The sequence below is a fragment of the Lepisma saccharinum genome, chromosome 17, assembly GCF_977018435.1.
Source record: "Lepisma saccharinum chromosome 17, izLepSacc3.1, whole genome shotgun sequence".
NCBI classification, from domain to species: domain Eukaryota; kingdom Metazoa; phylum Arthropoda; class Insecta; order Zygentoma; family Lepismatidae; genus Lepisma; species Lepisma saccharinum.
The window spans coordinates 2,940,922-2,962,584 of NC_139245.1; the positions used below are offsets into that span (position 1 = coordinate 2,940,922).

The 21,663-nt window shown below is 34.7% G+C and overlaps 1 protein-coding gene across 1 annotated transcript in view; it reads right to left on the reverse strand.

Moving 5' to 3' along the window:
- Positions 1 to 2,748: 2,748 nt before the first annotated feature.
- The window catches only part of LOC146001475 (angio-associated migratory cell protein), a 31,903-nt gene continuing 12,988 nt past the window's right edge, over positions 2,749 to 21,663 (reverse strand). The window contains exons 5-9 of the mRNA XM_083138837.1: positions 20,980 to 21,124; positions 17,265 to 17,464; positions 5,689 to 5,832; positions 4,341 to 4,522; positions 2,749 to 2,894 (exon numbers count right to left, since the gene is read on the reverse strand). Coding sequence (XP_082994963.1) covers positions 2,819 to 2,894; positions 4,341 to 4,522; positions 5,689 to 5,832; positions 17,265 to 17,464; positions 20,980 to 21,124 — 747 coding nt within the window. The 3' untranslated portion in view covers positions 2,749 to 2,818. The remainder of the gene's footprint in view (positions 2,895 to 4,340; positions 4,523 to 5,688; positions 5,833 to 17,264; positions 17,465 to 20,979; positions 21,125 to 21,663) is intronic.

Sequence of the window (21,663 nt, forward strand, 5' to 3'; positions counted from 1 at the left end):
TACTCCCTGTATTTTGAAGAATCCCAGTTAACCAAGGTTTAGAATATTAACTTCACATGTAAAGATGAAAATGTGAAGAGAAACTGAATAGTTTGTGGGAGGGGGGAGGGAAGCAAGAAGCAAGGATGCGTTTCTATGTAATTCTTGAAATGTATTGACTAAAAATTAAAAACAATTCTTTATTCTAAAAATTCATAATTATAGTCAAAATAATACATAATTACAATAAAATATTGCACCCAAAAATCATCTACCAAACATTTCCCCCAAAACTGCAACAAAAAAGTGGTAAATACCAGTAGTCTCTTGTGACAGATTTCTACATGGAATTAGTTCAAAACATCATTCCCCACATTTCCATTACTTTTCCAGAAAAAGTAAATTCACTGACTGGTAGACACCCTCCGTAAGTACACAATCATTTGAATAATTCCATGTGTAGGTTTTGCAAATGAAGGTAAAGAAAACTGTGATATGATTCATTCTCTGCAATAGCTGGACTGTAATCAAGGGTTTTCTGTTCAATTTCCATGTACAACTATGTACTGCTGTACCTAAAGCGAACAGAGAAAGTTGCAAGCAAATGCAAAATATGGTTTGTGTGGTCCCAGTAGGGTTTAAACATGGGTATTTACCTACCCAAAAAGTGGATGTTTATTACAAATTTCATATGACTGAATTCAATACTTATGATTATTGTTATTCTATGTAAGGTTATAGCAAAGGAGTATTTTTCTAATACAAAGGAAAAAGCCACCAAATGGGATATTTTGGTGTGTCTGAAGAAAAATGTGTGATTTTTATTTCTATTATTTTCTGTGTACACTTAATGGGTCACTATTCTGACATACGCTCTTTCTTATATCTTAGCTACTGTTACGTTTAGAGACCCTTCTTTTCAGTTAGGTACAGACTACAATTTCAGTGCTATGTAACTAATGAAAATATGAAAATTAATGTTGAAATTTCAATGTAATTTGCAGATTTTGAGGTTTCAAAAAATAAAAATTGGAGTACATATATTTCAGGAAGAAGTAACGGTTGTGCAATTTGGAAATTTGAGAGAGAGGAATAAGTAACCGACTTAACAGTAATCTCATTTATAAGTATATGCTCTCGAGCTAAGTTCAGTTCTAACGTTGTTTGAATTTTCAAATTAGTAACAAATTTATTTGAGTATGACAGTAAAAAAATCTTACATCACCTGCTGGCAACATACATGTTACAAACAGCACGATAAAAAACACTATGTTCAAGCTTTCGATTCCATCTCATCAGAATCATCATCAGAGCTGGTCGAGAGACTGCAAAGTGGACGCAGTTGAGGTTCTGCTGGCGCAACCTACTATTTCTCTAGGTTGGCCAAACACATAATAGAACCCAACCACCAATTACCACAGGATTGTTTTTCCTTTTTGGCACATGCTAAAGGAAAAATATAATAGGATGTTAAGAAAGGTGTACACAATGTAAAGTATTGGTTGTATTCATCTACCGATACTTTTCCGACATATTAAGTCTTTCACGAGGTCTGCAAAAATGCCACGCAACACTTTCGTGGAGTAATTATCTGGGAAACTATGCAAAATTGAAATTTTATTATTATTTTGCACGAAAATCTTTATTTTGTGTGATTACATACTATCTCTTTTCATATTCTGATGAAATTCTTGAATGTTCTAAAGCAGATATCTTGGTAAATTCATGTATTTAATTGGAAAGAATATTTACACACCAATATTGATCAATATTTTGAACAAATTTTAATTATTGCAATTTTTTAAAGTATCTGTATTGGTGGAAAATCGATGAGTATCGGCTCAGCCCTATTAAAAACAAATAATCTCGATCACAATTTATGTGTAAATCTTTAGTTATCATGATATAACATGGTCAAATTAAAAACTTGTCAATCTCAACAAACAGGAACTTACCAGCACTGCAAGAGTGCAATGACAACTTCCGGCAGACACAGTAAGTAGCGCCAGCGTAAACTCAACCGCGTCCCCTTTGCAATCTCGCAGCCAGCCCTGATGATGATTCCGACGAGATGGAATCGAAAGCTTGGAAAAACTGTGTTTCTTATGCTGTTTGTGTTGTTTTTAATAAGTAGAAGGAAAATGTTTATCTTGTGGAAATAAGTATTTTTAAGAATCAAATTTAGGGTTACATTTACCAGTTTAACACCAAAATGCCCTTTTATATACCACTTTTGATATGTTTTGTATCAAAATCTTAATCCTTTAATCACCGTATGTGGCACTACTCAAATGAGATGACACCATTTTTAATAATGGGGCTGTACATTGGCAAACTTTTCCGATAATAGGACCAGCATTATTGTGTGTCAAGAGAATTTCATTCATCATGTTATAGACTTAAGCCTAACATTGTACTCTGTCACGAGTGAACGAAAGCAAGTTTCTGCGCAAGTAGTCACTCGAGAGGGCTCGACCAATGAACGAGTTTGAGCAAAAGTGATTATGTAGAGGGGCAAAGCAACTAGTTATCAACTTTTGCAGCAGAGTGTACTGCTTCCGTCCACCCACTCACTGTCTCCCCTTCTCTGCCTTTATGCATGGCCTTGCCCCAGAGATTCACAGGATAGAGTATAGGGCATGATGCTGTGTGCTATTCAAACCCTATTTTCACAGAAGTCAACAGTTTCTTGAGTAAATCGATAATACAAATGTGTTTCATAAACCTTTCATACAAACCCATATCTACTTAAGGCGACTGCAAATATTTTTTAGGAAAAATACAAGGTACTTTATAATTTATTTTTATTAACAAAACATAGATACAAGATGGTTAAATTTCACCTGTCAAGTCTTGTAAGTGAAAATACTCTTGCAGTTGTGTCATCCGATGCTGTGAGAAGGGTACTTCCATCTCTGGGGGAAAAAAAAAATAATTCAACTATTAGTATCTCAGAAACTTCAATAGGCCTACAAAATAATAGTTCACTGCAATGAAAAGAGTACTATTTTTTTTTAACTTTTGCTGGTTGTACCAGCAAAAAAAAAAATAACAATTGTATTTACTGTATGACCTCATTATCTCGCATGAAGAAAGTGACTAATAAGAATAATTTGTATCACAATAACCTGATACCCGAAAAGGATTTCAAGTTCATACATCAACTGACAGTTTTGAATACAGTGGAACCCAGATTTTACATTTTCCTGCATTATACATTCAATCTTCTGGTCCCAATAGAGTACAATGTACTTTAAGTTCATGATGGATGAGGTAAAATGCAGTTTAACCTCTACTCGTATGTTGGTCAATATATCGACCATGCAACTGATGACAAAATTCCTGCGATTTTATTATCTTGATACTTTTCTTATAGGTCGGAAACACTTGCAGTGGGTATGAAGCTTTGGCACGTAATGTGGATGCTCTCCCCCCGACTCCAAAGTTACGTATGGACATGCAGAAATCAAAAGCCAAAGCCAATAAGAGGGGTTGGGTGGGCCACGATTTGATTTCTGCATGGTTGCATGCCCTGATGTTTTAGATGCAAAACAAAAGTTACCCGAAGTAGATTGGACAGTCTATGAATTATAACATTTTTTGTCAAATAAGTGTACGAATTTAAAATTTGCGCCAAAAGGCCTCGTCGTTTTTAAGTTCTTTCACCTTGGTGCCCTGAAAAACGTAAAATCAAGGTTCCACTGTATTTACTTAGATATCAATAGGTTAAAGTTATGCTAAAGTTATGCCAATAGTTGACAATCAAATGTTAAACTCTCGCAGGCAGGTCCATGAACTATTGAGATAATTTCATTATTAAGCTTTGGAATGATCTGTCTTGACTGAAGTTATGCTATGCAGTTTTACAGATATTGTTTGCTTCTAACAGATAGCCAAACTGTTTGATCAAGATAATCCATATTTATGTTTCAAGGAAATGAAAATGTGTGATAGAATATTCAGTATTGGTACTATAGTGAAATTGCGGTATCTCCAGGGGCAAGACTTGCCTTACTGACAGTGACCCTCTGTTGCAGCGTTTACCTATCAAGGAACTTGCGGTCAAACAGCCAATTAGTCCAACTGCTGCCCCTCTTTGGGCAAAAAGTGGCAATGTTTCAACCCTCCCGCCCTCCTCGAAGCAGCCAGCAGGTAAAGGATTTTGTCAAAATGACCATTCTGCGCTGTGATCGCGCACCGGTTTTTAGCGTGACTCTACTGTAGTACAAATTTCATATTGGCTCATCCCTGGTAACATTATGGAAATGAAGGCAAATACATAAACTGATCTACACCATAATTATTTCGACAACAAACTTAATATGCACACACATGCAAGGAATAAAGTATCATGTACTTACGCTAACAAACTGATGTCTAAAACATCTCCACTGTGGCCTGCAAGTACGCTCTCCATATTTCCACTTCGCGCATCAAACAATCTGACTTTACCATCCAAACCTGCTGTCACAACCAAGGAGCTGTTATTCTGCCACAATAGTTTTGTGATGCCGCTCACTTGATTGCACCCATGGCGTTTTATCTTTTGGACGAAAAAAGTATATTCCATGACAGACACACGTACATGCATACAGGGTGAGTCAGAAATATCACTACAAGTGTGAAGTAAATGTGGTGTGTTACTGTACAATGTAGAAGTCAATGGTGAATGGTATGCAGAAAAGAGTCTAGCTACCTAGCATACACCATTAACCGAGATGGCTCTGAACATGCAGCAGAAAGTTACAGTTGGAGCATGGGCAATTGTATACCAGAATGATCATGAGAGCCATGTGTATAGCAATGGACTTGAACAACAGTTTCATGTATGCACTTGTTTTTCTGCACTTTTCCACAGTCGACGGCTACAATGTCACGTTAAAATAGCATCTCTCCAGTCTCACAGCCTCACGCTCATTCTGGTATGCAATTGCCCATGCTTCAACTGTAACTTTCTGCTGTTCTGAGCCATCTTGGCTACGCCTGGGAGCTTGACTCTTATCTGAAATGAAGTTTCAACTTGAGTATACCATTCACCATTTATTTCTACATTGTACAGTAACACACTACATTTACTTCAAACGTGAAGCCATATTTCTGACTCACCCTGTACATATATGTATATGAAATGAGGAACACCTTAGTTTACTACAATAAACCCAATGATACATAAACACATCACAGTATAACAAGCTTGCATAACAGATTAAAGGACGATAGAAAATCATCAGGAACTATAAATTATGGTACCATGTTTTCATTTGCATGGAATTAATTAGGAAATCCATAGAATGCAATCACTACTTAATTCTTCATTAGCAGCATTCCCTTCATTCAAGAAATAAAGATGTTTCAGGGTTCCTACTCAGATTACCTAAATTCCCTGACTTTTCCAGACCTTTAAAATAATTTTCCAGTTCATTCTGTAAGCATTTCAACTTACTGTAACTCAACTCATAGCAGGGATGGGCTGATACCGTTAAAGTACTGATGTAAAATTTACTAATAACAATAACTGTTATTCTACCGATCCGATATAACATTCCAAATAGCCCTTAAGAACCAGAATGAATCAGACTTTTACTTTTTTAAATAGTAGGGCATGGAGACTATCCAATTATAACAAAATGGCAGAATTTTACACTAAATTATAAGATATTTATAGATATGTCGGATATCTGCTATCATGAAAGAGTAAGATATACATACTTGTTTGGCTATATCCCAAATGACCAAATCTCCTCCCAAATTCCCAGTAGCTGCAAGACCAAGGCCGAGATCTGTACAAAATCCAACAGCTTCCACAGAGTGTTTGTCTTCACCTTCAGAACCGCACGGAAGAATACAAGCAACCTGGATAAAAAAAAAAAAAATTAGCTATAATCACGGTTGTTGAAGGTCCAGAAACCCATGGGTTCTATTGGGTAACAACACCGGAACCCTTTTTCTGCCTCAATTTCTTTTTGGCTCAAGTTGTGTATTGTTTCATTTCAATACTGAACTTGGACTGTGTTTAAATTGATCCGGAAAAAGGTTCCGGGACCGAATTGAAATACTTAAAAATAAAAAGGTTCTTTATGGTCCGGTAGTTCAGTCATCAGGGCATCTGACTACCATGCGAGAGACCCAGGTTCGATCCCTGGTGGGAGAGAAACAGGATTTTTTCCACATGTTCAAGCGGCTCCAGCACACACCATCATTGTATAAAGTGGGTTTCTGGAGGAAAATCTGGGGGGTAGAGGTTGCCAGGAGCATGGTGCTTATCACATCACCTCCAACTTTGGTCGTGATCAAGCAAGTATGGGGGCCCAAACTCCACACACCCTATATGCCTTTGTGGCGTGGTGCAAAACACATTCTTAGCTCTTCTTATTATAACAACTTTGTCAGTATATTTTAAACTCAGTATCGGCACAATAGGTAACTATGGTGCTATGTTGAAAAGGTAATTTAAAATTTACATATACTGATAACTTTATAATTATTATATTCATTTACTAGCTAGTTAATGCAGATGCCATCAGATAATAATTTCCTGCTCCCAATTATTGAACTAGGCACTTTACACCAGTTCCAAATCTTTTCTTTTTCGTTTTACAGATTATTCCATTATAAAAGCATTTCCAAGCTTCTGTTATCAACAAAATGTCTCTATATAGTTTAAACAAACTATTAAAGATTAACTTATCAAGTATAATCTCTCAAAATATCCAGATTTTTAATGATATCAAACCTTCACCAATCGTCCCATTTTTACTTATGTACCATCCATCTTGAGATTCATTTAAAGTCACAGACAACTAGTATTAGAGCAACTAGTTCAAGCCAGATTTTTTAGTATGAGTTATCTTCAATTGTTTTTGTTTTATATTTTTGTCCATAACTGCTTAACACCTTGAATGTTTGTTTAGTAAATGTACATATTTGCTCTGTTACAGCTATTTTACTATGTATATCACAATATACTTATCTAATGATTACAAATACCATTTTTTGAATGTTGATACAAAATACCAAGTATGACATCATATTATACATTGAACAATTTTAAAGAGTTGACCTTTGTATATAAACCTTGATGCCAATGCAAATGTACATAATTTCAAGAAATTTAATTATAAATTTGAAAGTATCATATCTTTCTTGTCAGAAAGAACACATATGATTTAAAATATTTGTTTTTCATTTTGTCAGTCAAAAATAACTGTTATGAATATGAATATTCACAATATTCAGAATATTTCACAATTTGATAATTTTGTCATGATATACAAATTGGCTTTTTTAAACATCATATTTAATGGAATAGGTTTAAGTAGTAATTTCAGACATTTAATTGTATTATTTGAATAAAATTTTGAGCAATCTTATGACTAAATTATTATAAATATTGCACAAATGTGGAACTTTGGACTTAGCCTAACCATTTTCAAATGTAGTTATGACAATGTATTATATTTATTGTCATACTGGCGCTCAACAAGGGACGAACCCACAACAGATCTGAGCCCTACTGAGACATTTAACATATAATAATTAATATAATGCCTCTATATTTACAATCTGTTTACATGTTCAGCATTATAATCAATTGAGTGTGACTGAATATTTGTTTTCCAACAATACAACAAGAACTTGTTCATCATGAACCAATACAGTGCAACTACCCATAATGAACATTTAGTACTTAATAATATTGAAAAAAAAAAAAATCAAGTTCGACATACCAACAATTATTATCTAGTGAAGTACCACATGAACCAATTTTACATAAACAATGTACCTACATAACATTATTATTTATTATCAACCCATGAAGCACCATTCAGAACTTAATTTTCAACCTGAGAGCATAATTTTTATATTAATCTTTATTTAGCCAAAAAAATATATTAATTATAACTTTCTACATGTAGAGTAAGTAACCTCTGATCCAACTAAGTTTCCCTTAGGAATTGATCCATTCATCTAGCAACATCAGCTAACAAGACAAAAATGTAAGTCCCTGCATCGAAAAGCAAACATCCTCAGATTTACGGAGTGCTGAATATAAGATTTTTTACATCACAAATGAATTCATGCAAGAAATGTATAAATTATGATGTGCGCACTAAAATTATAAATCATAAATAATTGTTGTTACTGAACTCGCAGCGTCACGGCTCGAACTTACTATTCAGCCCTTTGTGAACACATTTTGGAGCCATAATGCATTCTAGCATTTTTAAAGGAAACAACTACTTGACTGAAGCTTGGATCAACACGTGAATCACTTTGCTCTTTGTCAAGTTCATTCCTATTCGAGCCTACGATTCAATTCTTGGAATCTTTGTGCTCTAGTAAATATTTTTCAAGCCAAAGCTAAATCTTAGCATTCAAAATTATTATGCACATGCCATCACATTATATTATACATTTTTTGCACTCCAAAATACAAATAACAAAGAATATTTGTTATATCAAATTTTTCCACCGTTCAACACAACTAAGGATCAAGAAATATGAATGAGGACCAATGTCGGATCATGAAGATCAACTTAAGGCAAACTTTACAGAGGAATACTTCACACCTGAACTAATGTTTCTGACTCAAGAAAAGAAGCACGAAAAAGAGAAAATTTTTACATTGACAGCCGACAAAAGAAAAATTCTGCACAAAGTACTGTGACTCACAGTAAGACCTTTAACCAACAGCCTAAGAGAAGAACTCAACCAACCAACTCTCATGGGTATGGTTGTGATATGAAGCAGTATCTTTTGTCCTTCAAAACAACAAAATAAACAAAGTGTTAGCATAATCAATTTCATGCCAAAATTAATATATGAATAATTAAAAAAGTAAAGAACTGAGATCTTATGTACCACCCTTGACACTCAGTCAATAAGAAACTCCCAACCAACCAACCCTTATGGGTATGGTTGTGGAATGAAGGAGTATCTTTTGTCCTTCAAACAAACAAAATAAACAACATGTTAGCATAAGCAATTTCATAATGCCAAAATTAATATACGAAGAATGAAAAAGTAAAGAACTGAGGTCTTATATACCACCCTTGACACTCAGTCAATAAGAAACTCCCAACCAACCAACCCTTTACGCTTACTTAATCTTACATCTTCACTACAGAAATATCTGTTTCCTTTGAAGATCTGACAAGTATGTCATCTACCTTGCATCCTTGCAACAATCTCTTTATTAGCTCCTCATGTGACTTGTTGCAGTTTTGTAAAATTTCTAGCCATTTATACCTTTTGGCATTAGAACACTTCCACACTTTGATGTGTTCAATGGCCACTTGACTCACAGGATTACCAGTGTTGCATTCTAACAAGGTAACTGTTGAATTATCATGATTCTCAACACACAAATAAGGTCCTTCAAACAAGAAGCAGTATTTCTTAATGGGATTATTTTCTAAATCTTTATGTCTGTTTCTAACAAACAACAAATCACCAACTAATATGGAAACTTTATCTTGTTGTTTTTGGTTGATTTGGTTTGTTTTCTTACTTCTGGCCTCAAAACTTTTTAGATGTGCCATGTGAATTTTATTATCCCATGACATTACTTCATCTTCAGTGATATTATTGAATATGCTCATGTTAGGTTCCATATTTAATCGCAGTTCTATAGGAGCATAACCTGTTTGAGATGAAATTGCATTATTTAAACAATGAAGGGCAACATTAACCTTTTCAGGCCATAGGGTATGACTATCCTGACACAAAACTCTCATTAAGCGGTTAAGCTCTGCATGATATCTCTCAACCATATTGGAGGACGGATGATATGGAGGAGTGAACACTAACATGATGCTTAAGTGTTTCATTTTATCTGCAAACTGATGAGATCTGAATTGAGGTCCATTATCGGCAATCAATTTTTCAGGAATACCCAAATGGACAAAATAACAATTGATAAGCTTTTTGATGACTGTATTTGCATTACTGTTGACAATAGGATAAGCCAACAAGTACCGACTTGCAGCATCCAACACTGTCAACAAAAATCTCTCCCACTTAGAACCCATGACGAATGGACCTTGCAAATCCACAAAAAGGACTTTTCCAGGTTTACTGGTCAGGTGTATTTTAACTAAATGTTTTGCAGGATGTTTATTGGGCTTTGACCTGACACAAGTATCGCAATCAGCAACATATTGTTTTATATCTTTAAACATGTTTTTCCATCGGAAATTTCTATATATTTGTGCCATTGTCCGAGATGCACCGAAATGACCACTCTCATCATGAAACTTGATGAGCATATTACCAATTAAGGAGGCAGGTAAGCATATCCTTAACTTTTCTGGTCTGTGAAAATCCCTGACACATAATATGTTCTCCCTGAGACAATACTGTTTCCGCCAATTCCTACAGCGAGAATTATCAGTATCAACATCTCCAGAGAGATAGGAAATGATCTCATTCAATTCGATATCATTTCTCTGTGCATTCGCAAGTTCCTTACAGTCACACAAAGGTTGCAGCATTAATTCCAACTCGGAGTAGTTGACATGATAATGCATGTCCAACTGCCAAGGAAAAGATCGACTTAGCACATCAGCGATTACATTTTCCTTGCCTTTGCAATATTGAACATCAAAAGAATACATCTGTAACTGGATGAACCAGTGAGTGAGACGAGCATTCCACGTGTGGGCAGTTTCCAACCACGTGAGGGCTTTATGATCTGTAATAATGACAAAATGCCTCCCTTTTAGTATAGAAGCAAATTTGTCTATAGTATATAGGATCGCCAACACCTCCATTTCAGTAGATGTATAAGATTTCTCATAATCTTTTAACAACCTGCTGACAAATCCAAGAGGCTTGAACCCTCCTTCTATGATCTGGAAACAATAACCCGCTACTCCAATAATCGAAGCATCAGTTTGAACAAAGAAATTATGTTCAAAATCGGGAAATGCAAGCATTACTTGTTCAGCAATTTTTTCCTTCAAAAGCTGAAATGCTTCAGATGCCTCTTTATTCCAACACCATTTTTGTTTAGCTTTGAGAAGCTCATACATGGGTTGGGCAAACATTGCATAATTTTTTATGTATTTACTAATCCAATTTAAGGAACCTAATATCTTTTGCAATTGTTTAATTGAGCTAGGTTCCGGCAACTCTATTATAGACTTGACAAAAACTGGATCTTTATGATACCCTTCTGGGGTAATGATGTGACCCAAAAACTTTATCTCCCTGCAGCAAAATTTACATTTCTCTATTTTAAGGGTCATGCCTGCTTTCAGTAGACAATTAAATACACTTTCAACATGAATCAGATGAGAATCAAAGTCTTTGGATCTTATAATGATATCATCCACATACACCACTACAAAATCCTTACAATCAGCCAAAACTCTATTCATTGCATCTACAAAGACAGTGGTGCCATTCACTGATCCAAATACAACACGTTTAAATTGATATAACACGCCTTCGAATGAAAATGCTGTGTATTTTCTACTTTGTTCATCCAAAGCAATTTGCCAAAAGGCATTACCTAAATCTATAGATGAGAAATAATTACAACCTTGAAACTGTACTAATAACTCATCTATTTTTACGGGATGAATTTGCATCAACTTTACATGCTTATTTATCCCTTTTAGATCAACACACATTCTTATCCCTCCACCTGGCTTAGGTACAACCAATAGAGGGGATAAGTATTCAGAGTTGGACAATTCAATCACGTCCCATTCCAACATGGTGTTGATCTGTTCTCTAACTTCGTCCCTGAATGCAAATGGAATAGGATAGTTTCGACCTACCACGGGTTTGTCTGTATCCAGTTCCATTGTGTGCACATAATTTTTACATAAACCTGGTTTAATGGAAAACAATTTTTTATATTTATACAATATATTTAAAAATTTCTGTTTTTCAACTACCGACAACATCTCAGTTTGATCCAACTGACCAGAAATTTTTAATATTGTTTCATCATCCACCTTATTACCCTCAGAACTTGACACAAAAGAACATTCATAATAATGATCCACATCTACAGTATTTTCCAATGGAACGAAACGGGCAAGTACATCATATTTATTTATTCTTAGAGAAATCTAAGGTACCTTGCAATGCATATAGAACATCTAAGCCTAAGATCATATCCACCTGCAGATTCTGAACCACTAAAAATTGTACCAACAAACTTTGCAAACCGATAACAATCATAAGCCTAGTTAAACCTAAAACTTTGTTCTTTTTAGAGCCTGTAAAATCCACTAGTCTAATGTTTTTAGTACTCAATAATCTTGGCCTACTGGCTGTAGAAGAGATATTTTTCCACACCTGATAGGAAAGCAAACTAATTTCTGCTCCACTATCACATAGAGCCAAATGTTTATGATCTAGAATATTAACCCAAATTTTTGCAGTATTCGAACCATTAGGAACATTATTGATTGGTCAGTAATTTTCTTTCATGTAATTTTGATCTTCAGTTTCTAATTCTTTTTCCCAATCCCCAACATTAACAACTGCTATGGCAGGGTTTATAGCATACCCTCTGTCACCTGCCTCAAGGCAAAGGGAATTGACTAGTTTTTTTGATTTTCAGGAACGTGAGATCTTCCCTGATTTAAGTGTCCAATCTTGTTGCGCTCTTTGTCACCTATCTCAGTTGCATGAACTGACACTTCAGTCTTAAAAGTATTATGCACACTTTTGACAGGCAACTGCATATTTCGGATGACACTCATACTATATAAAAATTGCAACAACTTGCACATGCCCGCACGATTCCAATGAATCATATCCAGACGATTTTGTATACGAGGACCAATGTACTGTTCATACAGAGTTTCATTTATCTTGTCATCATCATCAAAGAAAAGAGGAGCAATATTTAGCACTTTGACCTTATCCTCATCTTGAAGAGATAACAGGTGAGAATTGTACCTTTGCCATCTGACCCATTCTGGATCCCCTCTAGAATGCATAACTTTCGGAATTGGTGGTAAGGTAAGTACAATTATATTCCTTGTCTTATTTTTCATGACCTGTATCAGTCTGTTAAAGCTTTGTTTGATATCATCCTCATTTTTCCATTTCAGTAGATCATTCTTGCCAATCATTAACATTACCTGGTCTGATAACTTATTATAAGATTCCATTCTTTGTCTTAGCTGATCTATTGTTTGACCTAAAACACATAATCCAATGTGCCGTGTACCATCCTTTTCCACCTTCACAGGTTCACCTAAGATATTTTGTGAAAGTCTAAGCATCATGCTATCTCCTACTAATTGATTATTGTCAAGTATAGGAGTTAGAATGTCTGTTTCCATTGTGTTTCTATTATAGTCAAATCTATTCTTATTTGGAGGCTTTAATACATTATTAGCACCCATGTTACCTCCCCCAACATGAGTCCTCATCAGTTTTCCGCTTGGGAAACAACACCATTAGCTACTGTGGGAATCTTATCTGTTCCACAATTGTAGCTCTTAACCCCAAGGTTTGTTTTGTCATAGTTCCTATGAAAATTAGTTCTTGTGTAATTTGATTTGCGAGAGTATGTATTCTCTTTATCTGCACTAGAAGCTTGTTCCACAGCCACTTGAGCTACTTTAGATTTAAAGTTTCGATTTTTTACACCATATTCTGAATTGCTCATCCTAAGTGGGATGTCTCTAAGTGATTCAAAATTCTCTATGGCTTGCAATGCTCTTTGCAATGTCTCAAACATTATTTACCACAAAGTGCTCTCTGATCTTAAATGGCAAAAGCGTAGCCACTTGTGCAATCAAGTGTGCTTCCTCCGCATGAGGCTGGATGGATTTGAGCAATTTATAATTCTTGTTTACAAATTTCTGTAAGTTACCATGTGCAGCTCTAGAAAATTGAGTATTCAGTATCCGAGTCAATGTGACACTCTTCCACCTAGAATTCTCATAGTGAGACAGAAAGGCCTTTTTAAAATCATGGTAAGTATTGAAGGAAGATTTATTCTGAGTGTACCAACTTTTTGCACAGTCTTTGAGTAACTTAGGTATATATTGCATGTAATCCTTTTCCTTGATATTGTAAATATCCATCATTTCCTCAACTTTCTCCAAAAATTCCGATGGCATACTGTCCATCGAGATTCCATCAAACTGTGGAAACTTGCACAATTGTTGTGGCTTTATGAAAGATTGTCGGTGCGGTAAAGAGTTGTCATATTGAGTACTAGTCGCAAAAGTTGCACTTTGAGAAGGACCATTTACATCACTCTTATTTATGTACTTATTATGATGCAAACAAGAATCACCTTTTACATAATCTTGGCGATGACCAGATGGTGTTCCTCTACGGTCATTAGTAGAATCAAATAACTTTTCTTCTGAGCCAGATGACTCAGTTTCAGTATTAGTGGCTTTATCACATACCTTAGATACATGCCTGCGCACTACATCCTCATCAACACAACTATCAGAACTATTCACTACTGTAGGAACTTTTGCACGTTTTCTCTTTGTAAGAGTTCTTCTGCCAGCTGATTCTAACCTACACTGACTAATGAATGACAACACTTCTTTTACCAATGTTAAAACTTCTAGCTTTACACCCATTATTTGTTCCTGCAGAACCTGGTCCTGAGAGAGATCATTATTCACTAATTTGCAATCACTTGTCACAAGTCCTTGCATGGTTTGAATAAGTTCATTAGGCATATTTCCTGCTGAACCATCCTCTTCATTATGAAGCACTTTGTACTGAAATTGATCAGAATTCATCTCTTGATTAGGTTGAATTTGTGGAGAAGAAGCACCATCACACACTGAAGGTTTAGGTAAACTTGAAAGAGAGGACAAAGTATTTGCTAAATGCTGTTTAGTTTCACACCATTCCTTTTGCATGTGTCTCATGTCAACATGCAGTCGCTCAGCCAAATCTGCATGTGCTTCTTGTACAGCACCAACCTGCTTACCCAAATATTCCATCTTTTGTTCCACAACATAGGATACTGCAGAAATATCAGTATCCACTTTCATGGATAATGCTTTTATATGAGATTCCACTTTCTCTGTTCTTATCAAACACTCCTTCTTATATTGAGCAAGATCAATTCTAATTTCTTTTAATTGAGCATCAGAAGATTGCTGAAGAGTTGTCAGCCCAGATTTAAGCACCATCTGGCTAGCATTCAGCTCTATCAATTGAGCATCAGTCTTTTCCTGATTAGCTTTGAGCTCTGTTTGGCCATCCTTGATAGCATTGAGACCAGCCATAACATCTGCCAAGCAGAAATCACCCTTTGGATCTGACATATTTAAAGAAATAAACACCTATCCTCAGAAACAATAACAAGATGCAAAACAATACAAAGATTATTATAAGCTTGAACCTTTTCAACTAATCACCTGACGTCTCATAATCTTAAATATATAACAACTTTGTCAGTATATTTTAAACTCAGTATCGGCACAATAGGTAACTATGGTGCTATGTTGAAAAGGTAATTTAAAATTTACATATACTGATAACTTTATAATTATTATATTGATAAAAATGAAAAGAAAAAAAAAACTAGAGACAACAAAAATTACAATAGCATCAAATTATGCAATTATTTGAAAGAACATTTATATGAAGAAAACACTTCTTTATTGTCTCCTTGCGAGGCAGAGCAAGTCCTACTCTAAATATTTGGGCATGCGTCAGTTCTACATCTGAGCACACTCAACAAGTCAGATTCCTCAATCAGGTCCACAAGATGGCTTCCTTCAATTTTCAAAACTTCACATTTGGCTTGTTCACATTCAAAATGCAGAAAATATTACACTCACTTAGTATTATTTCTCATAACATTTCATTTTAGATAATGCAATATTCATTTACTAGCTAGTTAATGCTGATGCCAGCAGATAATAATTTCCAGCTCCCAATTATTAAACTAGGCACTTTACACCAGTTCCAAATCTTTTCTTTTTCGTTTTACAGATTATTCCATTATAAAAGCATTTCCAAGCTTCTGTTATCAACAAAATGTCTCTATATAGTTTAAACAAACTATTAAAGATTAACTTATCAAGTATAATCTCTCAAAATATCCAGATTTTTAATGATATCAAACCTTCACCAATCGTCCCATTTTTACTTATGTACCATCCATCTTGAGATTCATTTAAAGTCACAGACAACTAGTATTAGAGCAACTAGTTCAAGCCAGATTTTTTAGTATGAGTTATCTTCAATTGTTTTTGTTTTATATTTTTGTCCATAACTGCTTAACACCTTGAATGTTTGTTTAGTAAATGTACATATTTGCTCTGTTACAGCTATTTTACTATGTATATCACAATATACTTATCTAATGATTACAAATACCATTTTTTGAATGTTGATACAAAATACCAAGTATGACATCATATTATACATTGAACAATTTTAAAGAGTTGACCTTTGTATATAAACCTTGATGCCAATGCAAATGTACATAATTTCAAGAAATTTAATTATAAATTTGAAAGTATCATATCTTTCTTGTCAGAAAGAAAACATATGATTTAAAATATTTGTTTTTCATTTTGTCAGTCAAAAATAACTGTTATGAATATGAATATTCACAATATTCAGAATATTTCACAACTTGATAATTTTGTCATGATATACAAATTGGCTTTTTTAAACATCATATTTAATGGAATAGGTTTAAGTAGTAATTTCAGACATTTAATTGTATTATTTGAATAAAATTTTGAGCAATCTTATGACTAAATTATTATAAATATTGCACAAATGTGGAACTTTGGACTTAGCCTAACCATTTTCAAATGTAGTTATGACAATGTATTATATTTATTGTCATATTATAGCTAGAGAAACTAGCTTGAAGGTTATGGAAGAATTAAAGCGATTCTAACTAACTCATGCATTGCAGTAGAGTGCAGTGTTTGAAATTATTCATAATGAAGTTTCAGTAAAGTAACTGTAGCTTAGTTATTTTTTAAATATTGAATATTTTTAAAATATTGCAATAACCTTCAATTGGTCACATGCCTAACAAAATAGTCTGACAATGAGTGCATGCCATTTTGTATGAAATAAAGACACAAAATTTTGGCATTTTATGTCGGATCAGAGCACTACCACTTACCAGTATTGGCAAAAAAATATTAGTACACCCTATTGAATGTCTATTACAGTAACAATGGATCAACTTGCTTATGTGTTGTGACTATATTTTTATCAATATTTTGATACCCCATACATGCTTCTCCTAAGACAACTATGGTGACAACACAAGCAACGACAAAGAAAAAGAAACATGTTCTTACTTTTCCAGTCTGCGTTTTCGTTATTGCAGCATTTCCATCTGTTCCTCCAGTAATAATGAGGTTATTGTCCCTGAGGCAATCTATACTTGTGACGGTGCTTTGGTGTGCCTGGCCTATCGGAATCTGGTGTTTTATCGTTGCTTCCTTCAAATCAAAGACTTTGATGGCACCATCTGAATAGCCAACTGCAGCTCGCTTGCCTGCAAAGCAAACCATTCTCATATTGTAAGTTGGTTATTTCAGGTTTCTTTCCTATCTTCCTAAGTTAATACAAAGAATTAAAATTAAACATATAATGGGACAAACGCAAACGAAAATCTATACGTTACCCAGGATTTGAACCTGTAACCCTGCAGCAAGTTACAAGAAACATTCTGGTCAATTTTAGGAAGATGACAATTAAGTAATGAGACTGATTTTATGTTGTCCACGTTTGCTTTCTATCTGTGTAGTGTGGTCCATAACCTACAACCAGGCACGTATCTATGTACAGTAGTGGCATTAATTCTGGACACTTTTAGTAAAATGTTATGTTTTAAAAAAATCTCGAATGTAAAAACTATATTCTGTATAGAAATATTAAACAAGTTTAAATGACATCGTTCAGTAACTTCAAGAATTGTATCTTACTGCAGCATTGTTATCTGATTATTGGTATTTTCTGTACTGTACTGTGGGCCAAGTGTGAGCTTCATTGTTTACAACAGTTGGTAACTGACTTTTGTGAAGTGAACATCTTTGATGTGCTGGTGCGTACGGTACATAGAGAGAGTTAAAAATTGTTACTCAAATTGCAAATAATGGCTCCTAACACAATAAAACATGCTGATTGGTCACCAAGTAAAAGGATTAAGGCAGTAACACTTCGTGATGAAGGCTATTCTTATGAAAAAATAGCAAAAAGGTTGGGTGGTGGTGCTACAAAGTCAGGCGTTAGAAAAGTTTGCAAGCGGTATGAAGCAACTGGGAGTACAAAAACTGCTCCAAGAAATGGCAGGAGACCAAAACTAACTCTCAAGACTGTCGTAGAATCTGCCGCCTCTCTCTACAAGATCGCCGGTGTACGGCAAAAGATGTTAATGCCATGTGAGAACTTACGGGGTAGACGTTTCTGACCGAACAGCCAGACAAACACTTTGTGAAAATGGTTTACGAGCGAGGGTCGCAAGAAAGAAACCTTATCTCAACCAAAAGCAGAGAAATAAGCGTGTGGATTGGACGTTAGCACACAGGGAGTGGACACAAGAATATTGGGGTAAAGTCATTTGGAGCGATGAAAGCAAGATCAGCATCTTTGGAAGTGATGGCATCAGGTTTGTGCGCCACCGAACAGGTGAAGACATGCTACCTGAGTGCACCACCGTCACTATGAAGCATCCAGTCAAAGTCATGGTATGGGGAAGCAGGCAGTGTTAGAGGGCAACATTAATGCCAAACAATACCAAGAACAGGTCTTAGAGGTAAAACTGCTACCCACTATTCCTGATTTGTTTGGGGGTGACGTTCAGCGGTGCATCTTTCAGCAGGACACCTTCCGCTGTACATGACATTTTGTCGAATATAACACATGGGTAATTTGTATATAAATATTTGTAAATGATGAGAAATTCAAAAACATATTCTGAAAAATCATTTTCAAAAATAACGTTGAAAAATCATTAAAAAGGAGTGTTATTATTGTGTTAGGAGCCACTATTTGCAATTATTTCAGTATCACTTTTCAACTCGCTCTACGTACCATACGTACGTACAGCACCTCAAAGATGTTCACTTCATAAAAGTCAGTTACCAACTGAGTAAACAATGAAGCTCACACTTGGTCCACAGTACAGTACAGAAAATACCAATAATTATTAATATAATCAGACAATGCTGCAGTAAGATGCAATTCTTGAAGTTACTGAATGATGCTCACAGTTGACCTCCTATACAACAATCGCACACAAGCTATCTTTTGATTGAAAATAACAATAACAATAATGATCAATTACAATGCTGCACTCAGATGCAATTATTGAAGTTACTGAACGATGTCATTTAAACTTGTTTAATATTTCTACACAATATAGTTTTTACATTCAAGATTTAAAAAAAAATATATTTTACTAAAAGTGTCCAGAATTATTGCCACTACTGTATTTCAGGGGAGGGGGCGGGGGATCCAAACCAAGTGTCTCAATAATAATAATGTTTAAAATAAAGTTATTATATTAAATTAATTAAAATAATTTTATTACATGAACAGGTAAAAAGACTGCATAAGTAGAGGCATGCAAATTTCATGCTGTAATGTTCATTTTTCATGTTTCTGAAAGGTGTGAGGTGCATTTACCTACTCTGTTTTGTCACGAAATAATGCGAAATGAACTGCAAAATGCGAAATATACTCTTAAACACAAAATTTACCGTTTATATACCGACGCGACACTTTCTGAAGTCTGAAGTATCCTGCAAGTTATGCAATTCACGGAAAATCGATTAATTCTGCTGTAAATATTTGAGAAGCAAAAATGGACCCCTTTACACAGGAATAGACTTAATACTCTGGTAACTACATAAATGTGCTATTAGAAGGGATAAGTATATTTTGTGTAATAAGAGCAGTTTTTAAATCAAATTTAGGATTACATTCACAATTTTAAAACCAAAATTTCATGTTATATAGCACTTTTGATGTGATCATTCACCGCTATAACACCAAAATTTTATTTTATTTACTGCTTTTGAACCTGAAATCGACCCTGTTTTTGTACCGAAATTTTGCTTTTTTATTTACCAAAAATATGTGCCTCTATGTATAAGGATAGTGATATAACAGCTTGTATTTACTATCTAGCTTACGTATAGTTAAGGTCTGCAAAATTTGTAAAATAAACAACAGCAACGAAAGTAATGTCAAATGGATAAAAAATTAAATATATATTGAACATAAAAAAAGGATGTGAAATTCAGTTGACGAAAAAGAAAGTTCCTGGTCGTACGATCTCAATATAATCCTCTCTTTCTAATAAGTTTGGTGAAAATAAATAACTCGATTAAACAACAAGTAGTTATTTAATTCGTTACTTTATAATGTTATCATTTCCATTATTTCATTTTAGTACTTTTTAAGTCTCTGCTGTTACCGACAGTGCACAATGTTGCCAACTTTTGGTTTAGTTCTTTTCCAGCCATACTGTACTTGTACAAAAACATGTGGAAATTTGAAGAACAATGTAAAATTACAATCGGTGTCCATTGTGTAACGTGCTATATATATAATCACTTGCATCTAACCTTCAGGCTAAGGCAACAGAGATACATTATTTCACCATAAGACATCTCCACGATCTAAAAACAATAGAAAAAGTTAAGTGTTAAAATTTCTATTCAAGGGAGTAAAGTTTACACAACATTGATAGAAATAAATACACAGAATATGCCCCATCAAGAAAGTGGTTCAACGAAACTTGGAATTTGTTTTCATTCCCAAATTCTGGCAAGTACAAAAAAATAGGTTTTCCAGGATTTGCAGGTCAGTGAAAACTGTAGCACATCCACGCCTCAAACCTAGGACCTGTGGCTTTGTCGCGTGCTATGCTAACCAGTCTCTCACTGGGATGCCTGCCTTCCATCTTTGTGATTAGTGCACACGTAACTGGTAGCAAGAATTCTTCACAATTCAGCCCAACCCCATTCATCTCAAACGTGCACACCAAGTTTCAAATTACTATACCGTCTGGCATAACTACACCGCATTCGGTTCTCTCCCCATGTCCTTGTAACACCTTGCAATCTCCGCTTGGGACCTTCCACATGTACACGTCTCCAGGAACAGTTCCTCCAAGCAAAACATGAGCACCATGATGCCACTGCAGCCACTGTAAAGCAAAATTTAATGTCAAAACACTGCATATATTGACATTAAGAACAGATTTGCAGGTATACATTCTTCTTATTTGTAAATTTTGACCGATTCTTACATAAAAATAATGAAATATAAATTATGTAGAAGCAAATACTAGTATAATTTTCTTTGCATGGAAAATAAACATCTTACTGTACATTCATTAGGACAAATACTATGTTAATATGTAACAATGTATTTTGTGCATGTTAATGGGTAAAGCAATTGTTTACACATGAACGTTTAGCAGATGGCCAATTCTGATGCTTGCTAGTCTTTTGAGACAGGTGCTTTTCAAATGTGAACTGCTGCACAAAAAAATTCATAAACATTTTATATCCCAATAATAAAAAAATTGAAACATATTCAGAAGGTTGCTACGGTCACCAGAATAAATGAAAAAAAAATTCCATGTGTGGCACCTGCTATGTTCCTACAATTGTGCAAAGTCTCAATGAAAATAGTTTAATAATTTTCGAGGGAAAATATTTAAAATTAATGAGGCACCTATGA